Here is a 17984-nt window from a genome sequence, read left to right on the forward strand (position 1 = left end):
CTCAAAAAGCCTGCAGAGCTTGTTGCTCAGAACTACTGTGAAAGAAAAGATGTTCTTGGGAACCAAGGTGTACAACAATGAAGGAGAACATCTGCGTTTTAGCACAGCATTGTACATTTCTGACGACCGTTTGGGCGCTTCAGGAGACACTTAGTGCCACAAACACAAACTTGTTGTTTTAGTCGCTGGCGCGGTAAATGTACACTTAAAGTGCCGGTAAAACGCCCAAAATGTCACTCTGTGTTCGTGTTTACTGTTCCGTGTAAGACTCTGGAGTTCTGCTTTAGACTGATCACAGCAGTGACTGACAGAACCTGTTCTGACGGGTCTCAATTATTTCACGGCCACTGGCTTGCATGTATTCTCGGCTTTATGTTTCTTTTCTACTAACGGAATATTAGTCAGCCGGCGCATAGCTGCATTTGTTTGGACATGACATTCAGGCAAGTTCGGAGCAGCTTCTTTTGTGTGTGTGTGTTTTTAATTGAAGTGCTGACAGGGAGGTCACGCACGCCGTTCACGGAGCTCTTTTTTGGTTTATTGGCCCGGGTCAGCCTGACTGAGAGCTTAAGCTTGTCAAAGCCCCTGGGAGGCAGAGATAAGGAAAGGAAGCATAAAACCAAATAAAGCTGCTTTGCTCATGGACGAAGACAAAGTTACAAGTATGCTTAGTGTTCCAGGATAAAGTGATTATACCCGTCTGGACCAAACGCAACACTCCCGAGTGTTTATGTGCAGTTTGGTTTTTTGTGCACACTCGAGAAGACCGAAACTCATAAAAACTAGCGATCCGTCGCAAATACTTTGTTCAGAATTGGAAGAGTTCTTTATGATGAAGCAAAGGCGGAAGATACTTATTTGGATGCCAGATCCCTGTCTAGGAACTGCCCCGACATTCACTGGCCAGGCTCTCATATTTCATATAATGACTTGTCCTGTGTTCTGCGTCTGGAGCTGAAATTGTCGCAAGAAATATAAGGAGCAAATGACACAGAGTTTCAGATGAGAATACCTTCAGAGATAAAAAAAAAATAAATAAAATAAAAAATGTCCCTGTGTGGTTGGCATCTCAAGACCAATCTCGCCTCGTTTCTTATTTTTGAATTGTTGAATCACTAATGAGATACAGCAACGAGGCACAGAAAAAGCTGATAAATTCACGAGAGCCTGAACTGTAAAGATTTTATTTAAGCAGCGAGAACGCTATGAAATTTCCAACTCATTTCAGGCGATCTACAGTGTTTCCATTTTGATATACCACAATTTTCCACAGTAACATTTTCAGATGTTTATTTATTTATTTATTTCATCTTCAAACATGTATGCTCACAAAGACTTTGTGTAACATGATGAGGCTTTCACTGTAAGCATTAAAGAGTGAATAGAAAGATGAAGAACAAGGTTTTTTTTTCGGCATGAATGGAAGGTTTAAGGTCCAATCACAACCCTGGACTTTGACTAGTTCACTTGAAGGCCTTCATTTTATTTATTTTTGACACATGTAGAGGTGGACTTGGTGGTGATGGTTCCATCAGTTCAGTGAAGTCATCTAGATCCTGAAGCCGCCCTGCACTGTCACATTACCACCACTATCTTTGACCTTGGGTCTGATGCTTTTTGATCTGCTCTTGTACTCCTTCAGATCAGGGCAAGATGTGAAACAGATTCTGTTTTCAGTGTTTACTTCAAAACTAAGCTCTTTTGCCGTCATGACGTAACTTATTTTGAAACTCCATTTGGACCCACAGCATTTGTAGAAATTAGGAACCACAGCCAGATGACGTCTGAAAATACTTGAAACCTACTCCAAAAAATGTAGGACCGCCTATTTTACTAGAGACTACCACCGAAACTAACATTTTCAGTTTTCCTTATTTCTGCTCTTTGGGGTACAGCCAATCAACATCAAAGAAAATGAAAGGTCCTCGTTGATTGGCTGCTTTGTGAACACCAGCCAATAGGATGTCAGATAGTGCTGTGTCTAGGTATTTCAGCTTCTCATGCTGCATTTTCATTTAAATGTTGTAAATATGCAGTAGGAAAAAAGCATACACGAATTTTCCCATAAATAATTTAAGTCACGTTCCACAGAAAAGACAAACAGCCAGTAGGTGAATCTGTGAATCCTGAACCATAGAGAGGCGGGGGCTCATCCTTCCCCGATATTAAGATTCGTAACTATGATATGAAAATTTTAAATGTAAAAACAACACACAAAAAAAATAAATAAAAGAAATCTGGAAGAAGGCACATGCTTCATCACAGTATCAGTTATTTTTGGCATAAATATTGGGGGCAAAACAACAAAAACATAATATATTATTTTATTTGCTCAACAAAGAAAGCAACATTGAATAAAATGTTTGTTTATGCCGGCTTCAAAAGCGGACATCGTTAAACGCAAAAAACGTCAAATCAACGAATCAACCAAAGCAATTTTACAGACAAAGAGCCTCGTCAGAAGCCGACACAACAAAACATGTGCCCTCAAAGTGAGCGTGCGTTTCACACACGCCTATGCAGATAACAAATCTCCCATCTGGTGCTATAATGCAGTTTAGCCTCAGGCGTAAATGACCTCTGAGAGAAATTTCTTTGGTTTTCAGTCAAGCTTTGAGTAAGACTACAAGCTGAAGCTACCACTGATACCCACTGGAGGCCAAGAGCTTTGTTAACTCCAGTTAAAGTAATAAAGCTGGAAGACATGTGCTGTAGGTGGCGTTTGGCATTTGGCATGGAGGAAAATTGCACTTGCTTTTAAGTTCAAAACTAATAACTTTGCCACCTGAAAGAGTTAAACTACTCGAATCGTTCAGCATGAAATGTCCAATTTTCCAATCGGCTGCAAAGTCCTAACCTGCTGGTTTTTCTCAGAGAGCGCCGCTTTCCTTAGAAGGAAACAACTTTTGTTCAACCTGTTTTTAGATGAAAACCACACACATACAGGGTAATTTAACAATAAATATAATCATAAATCGTAACTCGGCACCTTCTGAGTTTTTTTTTTTTTTTTTAAGTCATAACAATATTAAGCAGTCATTGCTACTCTTGCATCTTGAGACATTTGGTAAAAGAAAAAAAAACAAAAAAAAAACTTTTGAGGTTTTGCTAATCCACTTCAGGAAAATGGTGTCAAGGGAAAATGTAACATTCCCAAACATGCCCACGTCTTCAAAACTGGGAGAAAAAAAAAAAAACAGGACAAAGGAGTTTTTTTTCTTCTTCCATATATCTCAGTAGTCTTTGTCTATCTCATCACTATTATCTAAAGCAGTAGTATTCGTCCGATTCCACCCTGAGTTTCAGCGGCGATTTGGTGAAGGACTCGCCAGAAATTACGGCTTTATCCATTAAACGGTCGAGGTCCGTGGGCGGGGACGAGTCTCCGGGTAGGTCCTCTGCCAGAGTGTCCAGGTAGCTGCCGACGGACAGACCGTCCAGGCCGTCGCTGTTCCCGTCGTTGAGGCTGTTGAAGCTGCCCCGCAGGGAGGAGCCGTCCTGGCTGTCCGACAGGCTGTACAAGCTGCCCGTCAGGCTGCCGTCCTGGCTCGTTGCGTCCCCCTTGTCCTCCATCATCCAGCGGATGGACTCGATGCCGTCGTTGATCGACATCAGCTGCTGCATGAGCTTCACGTCGATGGCTCGCAGGTTCGCCTGCATGGTGGAAGTAGAGCATTGTAATTTAACATGGCGCAAATGCCGAGTTACACCTCAACGTTTAACGTGCTAAGGGAAGAAAATGGAATTGGTCATCATCTGAATTGGCAAGTCGGAGCTGCACAATATCTATTAAATTACACTCTGTGCCAAATCTTACTCTATATCTATCTTCCACTCATTGTCAATATGGTTATTTAATAATCATAAGGCTGAGTTGATCCAAACAGGGGCCAGAACAAGAATAAATGTCAACGGGGGCAGTAAAAGGTTTTCAGAAAACAACAGAATAAAAACTGTTCAACAATAATGAGTATGTTATATGCTTAACTATAAAAACTATAAAATAAATAGAATCTCATATGCAATGATTTGAGTGCATGAGTGTAAGATACAGCTGGTTGATGGATATGAAATGAAAACAAGAAAGGACAGAAGGGCAACGAGTATGTAAGAAATACGCATGCCTGTTGGCAAAGCGGTGGACTGACCTTGAGCCTCACTTATGAGATAGATGATTCATAACCAGAGGAATTGCCAAAATTATGATGTAACAATAATAAGAATGTCAACTTGAATAACACGTATTAGCAAAAAAAAAACAAACCAAAAATAAATACTAATCAGTGCAGAATCTTGGCTTTCAACTCCACTCTAGTTAGTGACTTAACTTTCCCCCCACAACTATATTGGTTTCTTATATTTAGAAGAGGGGGGGAGCCGGGGAAGCAGGACGAACAAAACCATCACCATGACTATTACTAACCAAACACTGGATCAAGTTGCAAAGCTCAGCTTAGACCTTGTAATGAGCAGATGCAGTTGGTGGCTTTTTTTTTTTGTTTTGTTTTCTCTTAACTGTTAGTGTTCTCATGGTTGGAACAGTCAGTGCTGTTTTGTTTAGACTATTGGCCTTTACTACGTGGCACAGACCACTAGCAGTTTCCATCCACGATAATGAATGATATACGACCGCCATGCACAGAGCGACCATTGACTGAACTCTCTGGCATGACGAACCGTGCCACTGGGTATGTGTGTGTGTGTGTGTGTGTGCGTGCGTGTGGGTGGAAATGGACTGCATATTTGCAGCGTTTTACAGGGATTCCCCCGTCTGTGGGTGACAATCAGCGTGAATGAGAAACAACAAATGGGCAGCTGTTACATCCTGCCACCAGGACACGACAGCACCTTCTCTGTTCCTGCGAAACCGGCGGAAAATTTTCCATCGACATCTGTTTTAGGCTGCAGCATCCTAAACTGATTGGTTTGTTTACTTGTATGGCAATGACTACTTGGGATTTTTGAGGGTTTGTCCTGTGGAGAAGGCCAACTGAGATAATTGCAAGTGTAATATTATCCCTGACATCATAATAAATCAAATCAAATCCTAACAACACAAACTCTGTAGTGCCAGAACAGTCCACTGGCCATCTTGCAGGGCTCTGGTTCACAGAGTGAAAAACCCGGTCAACCAGACCATCTGCTCAGGAATCCTAATACCTTTTGTGACCTCAGTCAGTCAAAACAGTAGTCAGCTGTCTGGGAAAGCGTCCATGGAGACTATATGGGAATAAGTATCTCTAGGTGTAGTTAAAACAAAAGAAATAAGAGACAGAAAAATGTATCACATCGTCTAACTACCTTTATTAAAAACAAGCAAAGCACAAAGTATTCTTATAGTGGCTAAAATGACAGTTATAGCTGTGATATTTGTATTGCTATTTTGATTTTAATACAAAGATCTAACCACAATACAGAATAAAGAGCTGCTAAAATTAACTATGTTTAAGTTTTTACAGAATGACTGTCCATGTGTGTAAGGCATAGGTTGCTGCTCAAAACATATTATTTTAGCTGAAATTAAACCATCTGATCATCTGTGCAAGTTACAAATGAAGTTATTAAAATAAAATAAATTAAAAAAAAACTGATTAATAACAACAAAATCTTAGATATCGCCATGAAAGTTTCAACAAATTCTATGAACAATAAGACTGGAAGAATACAGTAATTGCATCTTTTCTATCAGCAGGTCTGAAACTGCTCTTTGTGTCCCAATAACTAAATTTGTGATTACACAACAAGCTGAATTATCGCCTCCAAAACAGCTGTTTTACTTTGTTATTGGGATACCATAAATTTATTTAGAAATATAACTGTTCATAAAATCCAAGAATAGTTGCCTAGATTTGTATTATCTTTAATGTTTTTCGTATTATCAACCTGAGGTAAACATACATGTGATTCATTATTTTCATTCCTCTTAGCACTCAGGTTTCATTTAGCAACAAATGGTCCAAATACTTAAGCTTTTTGTCTTTGCTACCTTTCTGTTATTAAACTTTTTGAGGAGTTCTCTAACCAAAGCTGATTGACTTATCAAACAAAATGTTACTTTAAGTAAGTTACAAACAAAACATAGGTTACAGTGTTATGACTCTTTAAAATGAAACTCATTTTAATGCAGGACGGAAGTTTGATTTAAAAACATTAAGAGAAAAAAAGTTCTATGCTCACCATCTCCTGTCTCAAGAACAACATTTTACCCTGCAGTCTCTTGAGGTCCGTTGAATTTGCGCAGAATTTGCAGTTGGCCAAGTGAGGCGCAGCTGACTTGTCGTGCTCGTGCCTGTCGCTGCGTCTCCCTCCCGCGAGCGACCGAACGAGACCGTCCGGAACTTTTCGACCCAACTTGGTCTCTATGTCCGTCAGGTCCGGAGAGCCGCTGCGCTCCTCGTCCATCGTCACTCTCACAGAAAAAAAAAACAACCCCGCAGTAAGTGGTCTCACGGTGCGGCTCTAGGGCAAATTAAACTGAGGCGCTACGGCTGTTGAGACAGTCAAATCCAACTCGTATGTGATCTGCAGCCACACCAGCAGACCTCCCATTGAAGCCTGTAACCAGTAGGAGGACAGTTTAACACCAGCATGCTCTCTGAGGACACTCCCATTACAAGAAGGGCTGTCTCTGAAACCAGACACCCCGCCAGGTGAGTGCTGCCGCTTACACCTCTCTCCCTGGGGTGGAGAGAACACGCTTTATGGACAATGTGAACTTAGGAGTCAGTGTTTTCGTGTACCTCTTTCTCTACCTCGAAAGAGAATAAATAGATATATAAATAAAATATGCAAATAGTGCAGCATGGCCTCCTTGTAACATTAAATAAAGGCATATTACCATATATTAATTGATCTATCTACTTTTGGTCAAAAAGTTTAAAATCCAAAATAATTGTACTCCTAAATACAGCTGAATTATGTCGCAGTGCTCGCATTCTCCAAAACACTTGATCTATTTTAATAATATATCGTAGCACGGATGTCACCATGTTGTTTACGCTGCAATGAATTCTGGTATGCTTGGTCCGATTCTGCCACCTCAGTCCAGCCAAATAAGCAATGAGTGAGGTTGTTAAGCGCTTAGCTATTGCTACTATGGACAGTAGCAACAGCTCCGTTATCACTGAAAAGAGGTTCCAGCCTTTCCTGCCTCTCCCAGCGTCTTTCGCTCTCTAGCTGGCAGTGGGGTTTAAGATCTTTGTGGATGAAGACAGTTGCCATGGCACTTGGTTTTAGCTTGTGAGGCTGACGATCACCTGTTCGAGCCTTCATCAGTTTTGCTTGTACAAATGACTCAAAATCTTCTGGAGATAAATGTTGATGGCTTCAGAAGTTGCGTTCGGCCCTCTCCCACAGATGGGAAATGATGAAGACTTACCTCATTATTTTATTTATTTATTTTATATTTTAGTTACAGCCAACAGCGACACTTTGTGGCATTGTCTAAATTTACACCAGTCAACGGCAATATGGTTAACAACAGAAAGCTAACTTCTGTTCAGAAGTTAGCATTTCCTGTATGTATCTACAGAGTAAGATAAATACAGGATCGACTGGACTAATAAATTGCGTAAAACAATAGATCCTTTAAAACAGAGTTTGAGTTTTGAAACCTGCATTGTTTCATCTGCATCTTTTGACATAAGATGCAAAATGGGTCATTAATGAGGATTTTTGGTATTTAGACCAACTTAGAAGGGGCTCTGCTTTAAAGCAGCAGTTCGACAAGTAAAACCTGAAATGAAGTATTCTACATTGATGAAAGACGACTAAGAATAAAATTTACGAAAATAAAATTTCTGCTTTTTTTCATTCTGTATTTAGGCCACATTAGATAAGAATCATATTAGAAAACCACTAAGCATAGATTTAGCAAAAGTGGAAAGGCTCAGTCAGCAGATTTTTAAAAATAACTCGTTTTGAATCGGCTTGTGAGTCACAAGCAGAATAATCAGAGTGATGAAAGTCAAAACATTTTTAAGTTAAAAAAAAACAGACATTAAACTTTTGACTTAATTTCCTTTTAATTGCCTCTTGTTTTTTTTATTAGCAACTTAAATACATTAGTTAGCTAAATAAGGTGTAAAAAACAACGTGCAACTCTTTTTGTAAGTTCTGCACAAGCAAGATTCTTAGAAATTGAACAACAGCACCCCCTTGTGGGCATTATAGCTCCCTCACTTGGACATACTAGTTTCTGACTGGCAGAGATTGTTAAAAGCTGTGTTTATGACAAACCTTTGAGTGTAAATTACAATTACACTGAACACAATTTAATAGGTTGGAAAGCAAACTACTTTAATATTCTTTACCTCATTATTTGACAGGGCATCATCTTGCATGAATTTTACTGGTTTTTCATTATCCCCTCCACCCCAGCTTTTTCAATGCATAGTGAAAATTTCTGTGATTGCACAATGCAAAGCAACATAAGTACAAAGAGTTAAGAATCTTAACTTTTTAGGGGGTTGGGCATACACGCTGCAAGATTTCCTTTTTTGTTATGGAGAACAGAACAACATTGCTTTGTTGTTGGAAAAATCAGGAGAAAAGACACGTGCTGGGGCTGTGATCTCAGACTACAGATTGGCCTTTGTCGTCGTCATAGCGCTGGTACTGGTCCCCGAGCAGAGGCTGGTGGCCCTCCATCTTGCGAGATCGGGCACGCACAGCACACGTGGTTGCTGCGAAGATGACTGCCACCAACACGAGGGCGGCGACTATGGCTATGGTTATTATTTCAGTCAGAGAGAAAGGTGTACCTAGAGGAACAAAAGCAGACGATTATTACTTTCAATGTGCTTAATATAGCCAAAATCTTTATATTATAACTAAAAACTCCAATGTATTTTATTTAATATTGTGTAATAAAAGGCAAAGAGAAGAACACATAACCTGCTTTTTGGGATTTTTTTTTCTTTGCAAATAAAAATCTGCATTTATATTCAATCCCCTATACACTAATACTACTTAATATAATCAAGTATTCCCCATTTGCCAGTTGATGCAAATGTCTCCACCAACTTTGCACATCTTGAGGAAAACATTTTTGCTCATTCATTTTTGTGGAATAGCTTAAATTAAATAAAATTAGATGGACAGCATCTGTAGAAAAACTTTTTTAAGTCTTGCCACTGATTCTTAATTGGATTTATGTCCTGGATCAATCTACCAGATGCTTTGATCTGAAAACCCACCTACAGCATAAAGTAGGTGTGTTTCATTTTGATTCAGGGTGATAACTTCCGTTTTCTGCCTTAGACAGTGTTTCTTGTACACCAAAATGCCATTGACTTTAACATAAATCCCAATAAATTACATATTTTGTGGTTGCAAGTGGCAAATTGTGAAAACCTTTAAGAAATAGACGTGCTTTTACAAGGAACTACAAGAGTAAATCAAAAAGACTTTGGCATACCTGGCCATTCAGCTTCATAAGAGTAGCCCAGATTTTCAGGCGCAGTCACAAACATCTCTGCGTTTGTCACGGGAGGCCAGAAGGGTACCATGTTGTAACCCCTGTTATGACCAATAGGGGCGTTTTCTTCAGGATACACAGCTAAATCTGTTGGGAAATTGCTCAAGTAAGAGGAAAGAAAATACTAAACATGCATAGACTGCATATCAGAATTAGTTGCTATGGCACCTGGACCGTGTCTCCTGAGCCATTCATCGAATATAGCGTCTGTAAAGGTGTGTAGCAAGACGAAGATGGGGTCGTTGGGTGACAGGTGCGTCTGCCCTCCTGTTCCATTCAGGAACAAGTGAGCCAGGTTGTGGAGGCTCCTCACTATGGGGTCGTAGTTCCCCTTGGGGGCGCTGTAGCCTAACAAAGCAACACGGGGGGGGGGCTTCTAGTAACATATCATGTACATGTAGTAAAGACTAAGACATCACAGAGCTCTAATTCACCTTCGACTGTGTTCCTGAAGCTCTCAGAGGAGGTGGAGTAGAAAGGGGGTGTGTCGAACGTGCCAACTTGTAGGCAGTCGGCCACGTCCTGGGGCTCTGGGAGACGCTGGACCATGGGCCTGTTGACGTTTCCTGCTGGGTTTCTCCTGATGGGAGAGGTCTCTGTGCCTGACAGAGAATAGAAAAGCTGACCATTGGCGTCGTCATTCTCACACTTTTCCTTCTCTTCTGAAAGAATGAAAGGAATTTTAGCGTGGTCACGAACACTCGTCTTACTGTTGCAGATGGTTCCCAGCGTGTCGTAGTCCTCAACACTCTCGCAAACCACCCTCCACTCCGAGAAGATAGAGTTGGGGCTTAGGGAATTTATGTCAAAACTGCTCCTGGCTCCCATCAGGTCATCTGTGCAGATGTCGCACGTGTTCCCGCCGATGGCAAAGTTCCAGTAGGGCAGGGCAAAGGAGGGATCCTGCAGCATGTCCTGCATGACAGAAACAGAGTCCAAAGTTGCAATAGGTTTTGTTGTATTAAGCTCAAACCGGCAGATTAGGAGGAGAAAAACTAAAAAATTTACCATGGCAGTAACTTCATATGAAGGTGATGATTACTACAGTCTAAATTTGCAATTTACAGTATCTGGAAAAGCATTTTTAGATTGAGATGCCTTAAGAAAAAGAGAGACTTGTCAGAAATGACTGATCGGTGGTCTTGCTTACTAGTCTGTGCATTCACCAGAGGCTCTGTTCTGACGGAAGACCTGTGGAGCAGCAGGGAGCCTACACAAGCATGATTGACAGTGATAAGACCCTCCTCCTGGCTCTAGAAAAGGCAGTTCTGCAGAAATCTGTTCGACCACTGAGAGGAGGCGGAAGAGCACTTTTTTTCCCCACAGATTATCTGCCTCATTCTACTGTTAGTTTTAACAAATATGTAAAAAAAAAAACATATTTTTATGAACGTTACCTACTGCAGCTTTAATAAAACTATAAATAGGCCATCAACATTCTGATTTTAAGATCCTCTACCCCGTCTCTTGGAACCTAGGAAAACAGAAATGTGGTGCCATGAGGATTTTACTGATTCAAAAGCAGAAATAATACTTGAAGTAGACCCTGATTTCATCTTTTATATGCACACAACCACCTTGAAGCACATCAAAGAGTGCATATTTTCCCTTAAAGCGGATAAGAATCATCCACACGGTTCAAATATAGGTTTTTGTTTTTCTCGTGTCTTTGTAGGATAGAAAGTGTCAGTGTTTCCCAAACTAGATCTTTCTCTAACTCTGTTTGGCCGGGTTTGAACAAAAGCCCCTAATTAAGGAGCTCAAGCAGCAAACCTGCACAGGATATAAGGATGGAGTTTCTCTGTAGGAGTCCAGCACTCTGCCGTGGTTTCAGCTCCACATGCCAGCCCCATTTTCCACTCTCAGCTGTAACCCGCTTGTGAAAGGGATTATTAAAAAAATGTCTGGTACTGTATTTTCAAAAAAAAAAAAAGAAAACCCTTCTCACTCAAGATTTTATTGTTTCAGGGAAAAAGATAGCGTGTAAATTCGGTTGGAACCAAAGCCCATGGATTGTTTATAGTAGCATTTTGCGTGCTGCTTGTTTTTTAAGGCGTGACATTGGAAAGTCAATCAGGATTTTCTGGTAAATACAGAGGACTGAAGATACATTCACTAAACATAAACAAGCAGGGGAGCAAAGCAAAGTAGTGTATGACCCTTATTACTTAATATGTTTTCATTAATTTCACCTCCTCACCTGCATGTCTCGCTCCAGCTGCAGCAGATGGAACCTGTGCCAGGTGAGGAACCCGGGGCCTTCGTGAGAGAAGTCCACCCCGCCAAAGCTGGCCTGCCCGGCGCCCAGGAACGTCTTGCTGACAGAGTAGTAGTGAGACCAGACAAAGTAGTTGTAGACTGTGACGTCTTCAAACTGCGTGGTGTTCCCGTCGGGGCCGAAGATGTCCGAGTAGTGGCGCGTCGCGATCACCAGGTCGGGGTGCACCGTGCGCTTGGCCTGGTTCAGTGCGTTCACAAAGGCGCGCTTCTCTTCAGAGCTGAGCTGCATCACGTTTCTCCTCACTGTCGGGGAAATGAAAGAAAGATCGTTTTTAGTTTTGTAAAGAGACTCCGTCATGTTAACTCTTAAGTCAGTTTTGAAACTGATATATTGTCCGCTCAAACACAATTCGTCCATTATGCAAAGCGGGAATCTCTCTTTTATTTAACTTTTTTTTTTGTGGTTATTGCTATTTTATACACATATTAAGAGTCAAATATTGGCAGATGACCACAATATTTAAGAAAACAGGCAACAGTACATTGCCTTGTCTGTAAATGTGTTAAGTTGCTTTTGAAAGTACCTGTCAGCTTCAGCACAGAATGTCCACAATTTATTAGCAGACCAGTAATTTTTAGGTATAACAGCTGATGACAAACTTTGATGGGTAAGTCTGACAAATAAATTCACAATATGAAATATTCAAATAAATACTGATATAACTGCATGGATTGGTTGTTTTTGGCGCCCATGGCAGAACCGTTTGTTTGCACCCCAAACATGTTTAACATTCCTTGCATGTCTAGTCAATGGATGGTGGATTTCCCTGGGTTAACTGTGTAGCCAGAGTATGAAAATAATGCTGAAGTTGATGCCTCAGTGTATTTTCAGATTCAGTGCTAAACTAAAGGGCTATTGCACTTTAAAAAAAAAAAAGGAATTTGGATAGAATTTAATCATAGTTCAAACCCCTAAATAATTAGAGTGATCCAACCTGACCTGAGTTATTCTAGGTAGTATAGAGATTCCTGGATGAAACCTTTAATCTACTTGTAGACAAGTACATAAGAAAATATATATATTTTTTACATTAGGGCTACCTTATCAAGAGAAGTACAACACCATCAGTATATAGTTTGATTCAACTTACAATAGACTATTCTATAGTTATTTCAATTTCTATAAAATTCAGTTTTTCATTTCTGAAGTTTTTATTTTAATGGTGAAAATAAGACCCAACATCAGTCAAACAAATGGTTTTTGTTTTAAACGGATGTGGTAAAAACAAAAAAGTCACTTTTTCTCGATGTTTTGGGCATAAAACCATCAACTGTCTTCACTCTAGAGGTGCATGGCTGTTTGCGTATGGTTGCAGTTGCAAGGATGGAAAGGCTCAACCTGGACAAAATTCATGCAAGAACTGTACATGTGTTTAATTTAACAGATGACACATTTATATTTAATTCGTGATTTACACATCCAATTGTTTTTAGAAATCACTGAAACATTTAGATAATTGTAGGTAACTTGTTTTATATACTTCCTTGAAAATATCACATTTCTTAGTCTAACAGTTGTGCTATCTTTATCATGTTTTGATCCATTTATTCAGCACTTTTGGCCCTCGAATGGTTTAAAATGATTTAAAATAACGAACGACGTTTAGTCGATTTTGAATCGAGAGAAATTATATTGTTTTAATTGAAAACTCACCGACAGAAATCCTTTGATCACAATTGGCCCCGGTCCATCCGTGTCTGCATCGACCGCAGTTATACCCGCTGAAGTTCCCGGTGCATTGGCAGGTGCGGTTGAAAAATCGGACCGGCCACCGTTCCCGGTCGTCCCGACCGTCGTGGGGATATTGCGGCCCGTGCGGCCGCGCGTCGGCCGAGATGGACACGCACTGTCCGCGGCCCGCGCTAGCGCCGCAGGGGTCCCCGGGGAAGCCGGGGGGCGCCGGGCAACACTGTCCGCTCCTGAGCCCCTCCGGTGTAACGCACTCTCTGGGGAACTGGGCGCTCACCACCACCGCGCACACCAGCATAGAAACACAGTACGGCCACATTCTCCAAAACATGATGTCACCAGATTTTTTTTTTTTTTTTTTTTTTAACGCACGGCTGCTTCTGGATTTAACTCAGTTTGTGACCCTTATTACACCTGAAAATTACAATCCTGACTTTTTAGTCAAAGAATAAAAGTTCATTACTTCAGCACACCTGAGCTTCAGCAAATATGAGTGAGTGTAAAAAAAGAAAAAAAAAAAAGAAAAAAAAACTGCCCCTCTTCGCTTCGCTTGCCCATGCAGGCCTCTTTCTTGTCTTTGCCCCCAAAACACTGGAGCGTTGACCTTAAATACCGGATTAGCGCATGACTACCAGGATTTTCTGACTCCCGCGTGATTCCCCTCACATAACATCATATTTCCTACGGGAGGAAAAGCGAAGGTAGTGTGATCCGGTCATGCAGAGTATTGTTCTTCTAAAAGTCACTGGGTGAAAGCAGCGTCTAAAAAGAAATAAAAAGAAATGCCAGTGTGAATGAGAAAAGGCTTTTACTGTCTGTATGTCTGACCTGCTGTAACTCTACCACGGAGAAAAATATTTACAAAGTAAAATGAAAATGAAACGAACTTACACGACAGTAAATACATTTATCTAACGAGAAATGCAAGAATGCAACTCTAAAATATCTTAAACTTAGTGTTTACAAAAAAAAAGAAGTCATATTTGAGATCATTTGACCTCTCGCTAAAGCCCCTCTTTTTGTTTCCCCTCCCCATTAGAGCATGTGAGACATTAAAGCTCAAATGGCATTCACAAAGAAAAAAAAACTCCTAATACAAAACTCTTTTTATTCTTTAAGTGCTTATAATTTCAGACCCAAACTGGAGTTTGTGTGTTTCTGTGTGGTAGAGCAAAACAAAACATAGTTTAGTAATGAAAGTAGAGAAAATGAGGCATGGGTTAAATGTGTTTGTATGCACACTTCTGAAGCAGTGATTAAAAAAAATATAGAAAGACCCCCCCCCCCCTCTGCCAATTATGGGGTTTTAATGTCAAAATAAACAGGTGATCTCACATACTTTTGCACAATAACATCCTGTGACTTTTACCCTCTTTGCATGCAAGTGTTGAGACGAATCCACAATGAGCTGACTCTGGAAACGCTTGATGACTGGAGTGTGCACAACTCTACGGCGATGGGCTCGTTAGCGAAAGAGGGCATGCTGGGAAACTGTTCTAGAGACACGTGGTGAATAATGAAAACATCTGCATCTTAGCGGTTATTAAAGCATATGGAAAGAGATGTAGAAAATACCTTCAACATCACTGGCTTAAGAGGAAAGACAGTGAAGAGAGTGCTGCTTTAGAAACTGAGTATTTTCTTGTCCAGGATAATGATGACTTTTGTTGTGTGTGCTGAGCTGTTGATGTTGGTTCATGACATCCAGCTCCCATTAGCACTATTTTAATTCATGTCTCAGAAAATCCACCCAATAAGCTGCCAGTTTATGATTCAGATTTGTGTGCCAGGCTGTGCTTGTGATTTCTTGTTCCTCTCATTGTAGCAGCAATCCACCCCTGTTGTTAACTGTTAACAGTTTAAAGCCTACCCTTATCATCGCTGACGAAAATATCCTGCAATTAAAAGTCAAATAAAGCACATATGTTGCAAGAATATTTTTCATTGATAATATACAGTGTTTTAGTTTCACAAAACCCCCCCCAAAAAAACAAAAAAAAACAAGAATATCACCTTTTTATCAGGGATTTTGCTTCAGAATGTGATATTTACGGGTTTCTTTTAAAAGTTATTTGTTCGGTTCTGCCGAACAAAGTTGTCACAACCTTTTATTTTGTTGGAGAAAACACACACACACGCACACACACACAATGCAGTAAATCATTTAAATGTTGTCCGGGGGCTCCTGAAACAATGCGGCATCTTTCTGAAAGAAGAGGGGGAAGCTTTCTCCAACGTAAAACGGCTCCTTAATCCGGTCACATGTGCTTCACGTTGCCGACCAAAAACTACAGTCGGGTAGCATCGTTTTATAATCGGGGCGTGACGGGCGGGATTACACAAAGCTGGCAGCTAAGCTCATTCTCATGTATTAGAAAAATGCCACCGCATTCCTTATGCATGAGCCGTTCCCGTGTTGCATTTGAGAAATGGTAGGAGGCCTTCTGGGCTTGGCTGTCAGGAGCATTTTAACTTCATATTCTTACGTCTCCATCTACTGCATGTTGAAACGTCAGGAGGGGCACAGTGAGAGCGTAATTATAAATTATTTTGATCTTTGAGTCGAGGCTTAAATAGATTGTGGAGGATTGCTCTTAACAAGAAACATCCGCGCATTCAATAGGTGGACGTTTTAATAAATTGAGAAAATAAACGAGATTGCTGTTTTAAGGCCGCATGTCAGGACTGGAAGAGCAAACTGGCTGCTGATTCTCTTTTGATTTACTTCCACTGTTTTTTAAAAAAGAAAAAAAGGCAACTTGCCTTGACCTGCAGGGTTTAGAAAGAGGCTGCATTGATTCTGTTATACGTTTAGGTTTATCTTCTGGTCGTCCCATGACTGCACCTCAGCCGACTGCCTGATTCATCCCCATTCTCTCTCCCAGCCAACCGTTCTGTGTGCGGCTCAAACCTTGGGCAGTGAACGGGATCATGTGAGAAGATGTGACTCGGGCTTAATGGTAATCCTTGCCTTTAGTGAAAACGGCACAGTGGGAATCATTAGCAGGGAGCTATGTATGAGCTGTTCATGTGACTTCCCTCTACGCTTCCCTCGTTTTGATCCGCGCAGACAATACGAACGGCGGGTTGTCATTCGCTTCCTCGTGAGAGGCCGTCTTCAGGATGCTTGTTTTACAGCAGTCTCTATTCCTAGACTTCTTCTCATCTGGTGGCAGTAACCTCTGCGAGATTTGTTCAATGCCGCAGTGAGACGCACTGGGACGCTTGTGTGTTAGGTAGAACTAGCTGCTCATGTTGCTACTGCTAGTTTTTTTTTCTTTTTTTTACTACTACTAACATGCCTTTCTCTCACATCTTATTTGGTATTTATTTCCCACTATGTGTAGTGTACTATTCTGCTATTTACAGGCTACTTACAAGGCCCATTTTCTGTATTTACAATTAAAGAAGTAATTTGTCATGTCATATACAGTCCCCCCCAAGAGCAGAAATAAGGAGGACTCTAGATGTTGCTTTCTGCTGGAGTCACAAGGGTTTTCACTCTGCGTATCAATGCATATTTAGGTATATTTGGCGGTTAAAAACATTTTTACAGGGGGTCTCAAGTATTTGAAGATTTTAGCTGTGGTCCCTTTTTAGTTGTGGTAGTTTTTAGACCCACTTTTTAATACTTACACCTGCAAGTCTTTGTGGGTATGTCTCCACCAGGTTTTCGTTCTATTTTTTATTTTTATTTATTTATTTTTTTTTTTACAAAGAAAGGCTCAGTCAAAGTTCAGAGTACCTGGGCATTTGATCTGGCATATGAACTCACAGCCACTCTGACACTCGATGTTTGTTTGCTAATGTTCTCTAGCAAACCTCTGAGAACTTCACAGAACAGCTGGGTTTATATTGAGAACATGAACGGACTCTAATCTACCAGTCGAGGGTGGATTTCTGAGGGCATTTGGTTGGTCTGGATTTTACCAAAAGGTATTAGCATACAGAGTGCTGAAAAGAAAGCCACGCCGCATGTTTAGGATTTTGATCCATAAAAATTACAGTAATAAAAAATATTAAATAAGCCATCTTTTTCCTTTAAATAAAAACAAAATTACCTGTTAGATTGTTTGGGTCTATTACATGAAATCCTAATAAATTTCTGTGGTTGTAACATGACAAAATTGAAGAATATCAGAATACTTTTGCAAGGCAGTTTGAATAACACAAGTGAAAGTAAGACCAGCTAGTTTGATTAAAAACAACAACAAAAACCAGTTTATTTAGGGCTCCATCAACCACAATGAAAGGAAGTTAACATTCATTCAGTATATTAAAAAAAATGACTTTCTTACTTAACTTAAAGTGATCATAACGTGGAGAGGAATATTAATACTTAACAAACACTGGCATGGTATTAAAACACCTTTTTCCAAATCATCTAAAGGTAATCATGTTTTATAAACGAATGAGAATTAATTTTAAAAAAAAGTTTTGGACTGGATATGCAGTTCACTACTGAAGTGAGCAGGGAGCAAACAGAAGCCTGCGCTGTGGCAGAGACTGAATAAACCTCGTGACCAAAACCCCAGA

General features: G+C 40.4%; 2 protein-coding genes across 2 annotated transcripts; both read right to left on the bottom strand.

Moving 5' to 3' along the window:
- Positions 1–1273: 1273 nt before the first annotated feature.
- On the bottom strand, positions 1274–6630 carry lurap1l (leucine rich adaptor protein 1 like). Its single transcript, XM_014999516.2, has 2 exons — positions 6178–6630; positions 1274–3654 (listed from the first exon to the last, which is right to left on the bottom strand). Exons 1-2 carry the CDS (start codon positions 6400–6402, stop codon positions 3262–3264), a joined length of 618 nt encoding a protein of 205 aa, XP_014855002.2. The 5' UTR covers positions 6403–6630; the 3' UTR covers positions 1274–3261.
- Positions 6631–8005: 1375 nt separating this feature from the next.
- On the bottom strand, positions 8006–14489 carry LOC106925275 (5,6-dihydroxyindole-2-carboxylic acid oxidase-like). The gene is made up of 7 exons (XM_014999515.2): positions 13413–14489; positions 11679–12001; positions 10189–10393; positions 9913–10080; positions 9647–9826; positions 9419–9565; positions 8006–8762 (listed from the first exon to the last, which is right to left on the bottom strand). The coding sequence occupies exons 1-7, from the start codon at positions 13777–13779 to the stop codon at positions 8575–8577; spliced, it is 1578 nt and encodes a 525-aa protein (XP_014855001.1). The 5' UTR covers positions 13780–14489; the 3' UTR covers positions 8006–8574.
- Between the last annotated feature and the right edge of the window lie 3495 nt (positions 14490–17984).

This window comes from Poecilia mexicana, unplaced genomic scaffold (assembly GCF_051168715.1).
Source record: "Poecilia mexicana isolate PSO_F unplaced genomic scaffold, ASM5116871v1 scaffold_18, whole genome shotgun sequence".
NCBI lineage: Eukaryota > Metazoa > Chordata > Actinopteri > Cyprinodontiformes > Poeciliidae > Poecilia > Poecilia mexicana.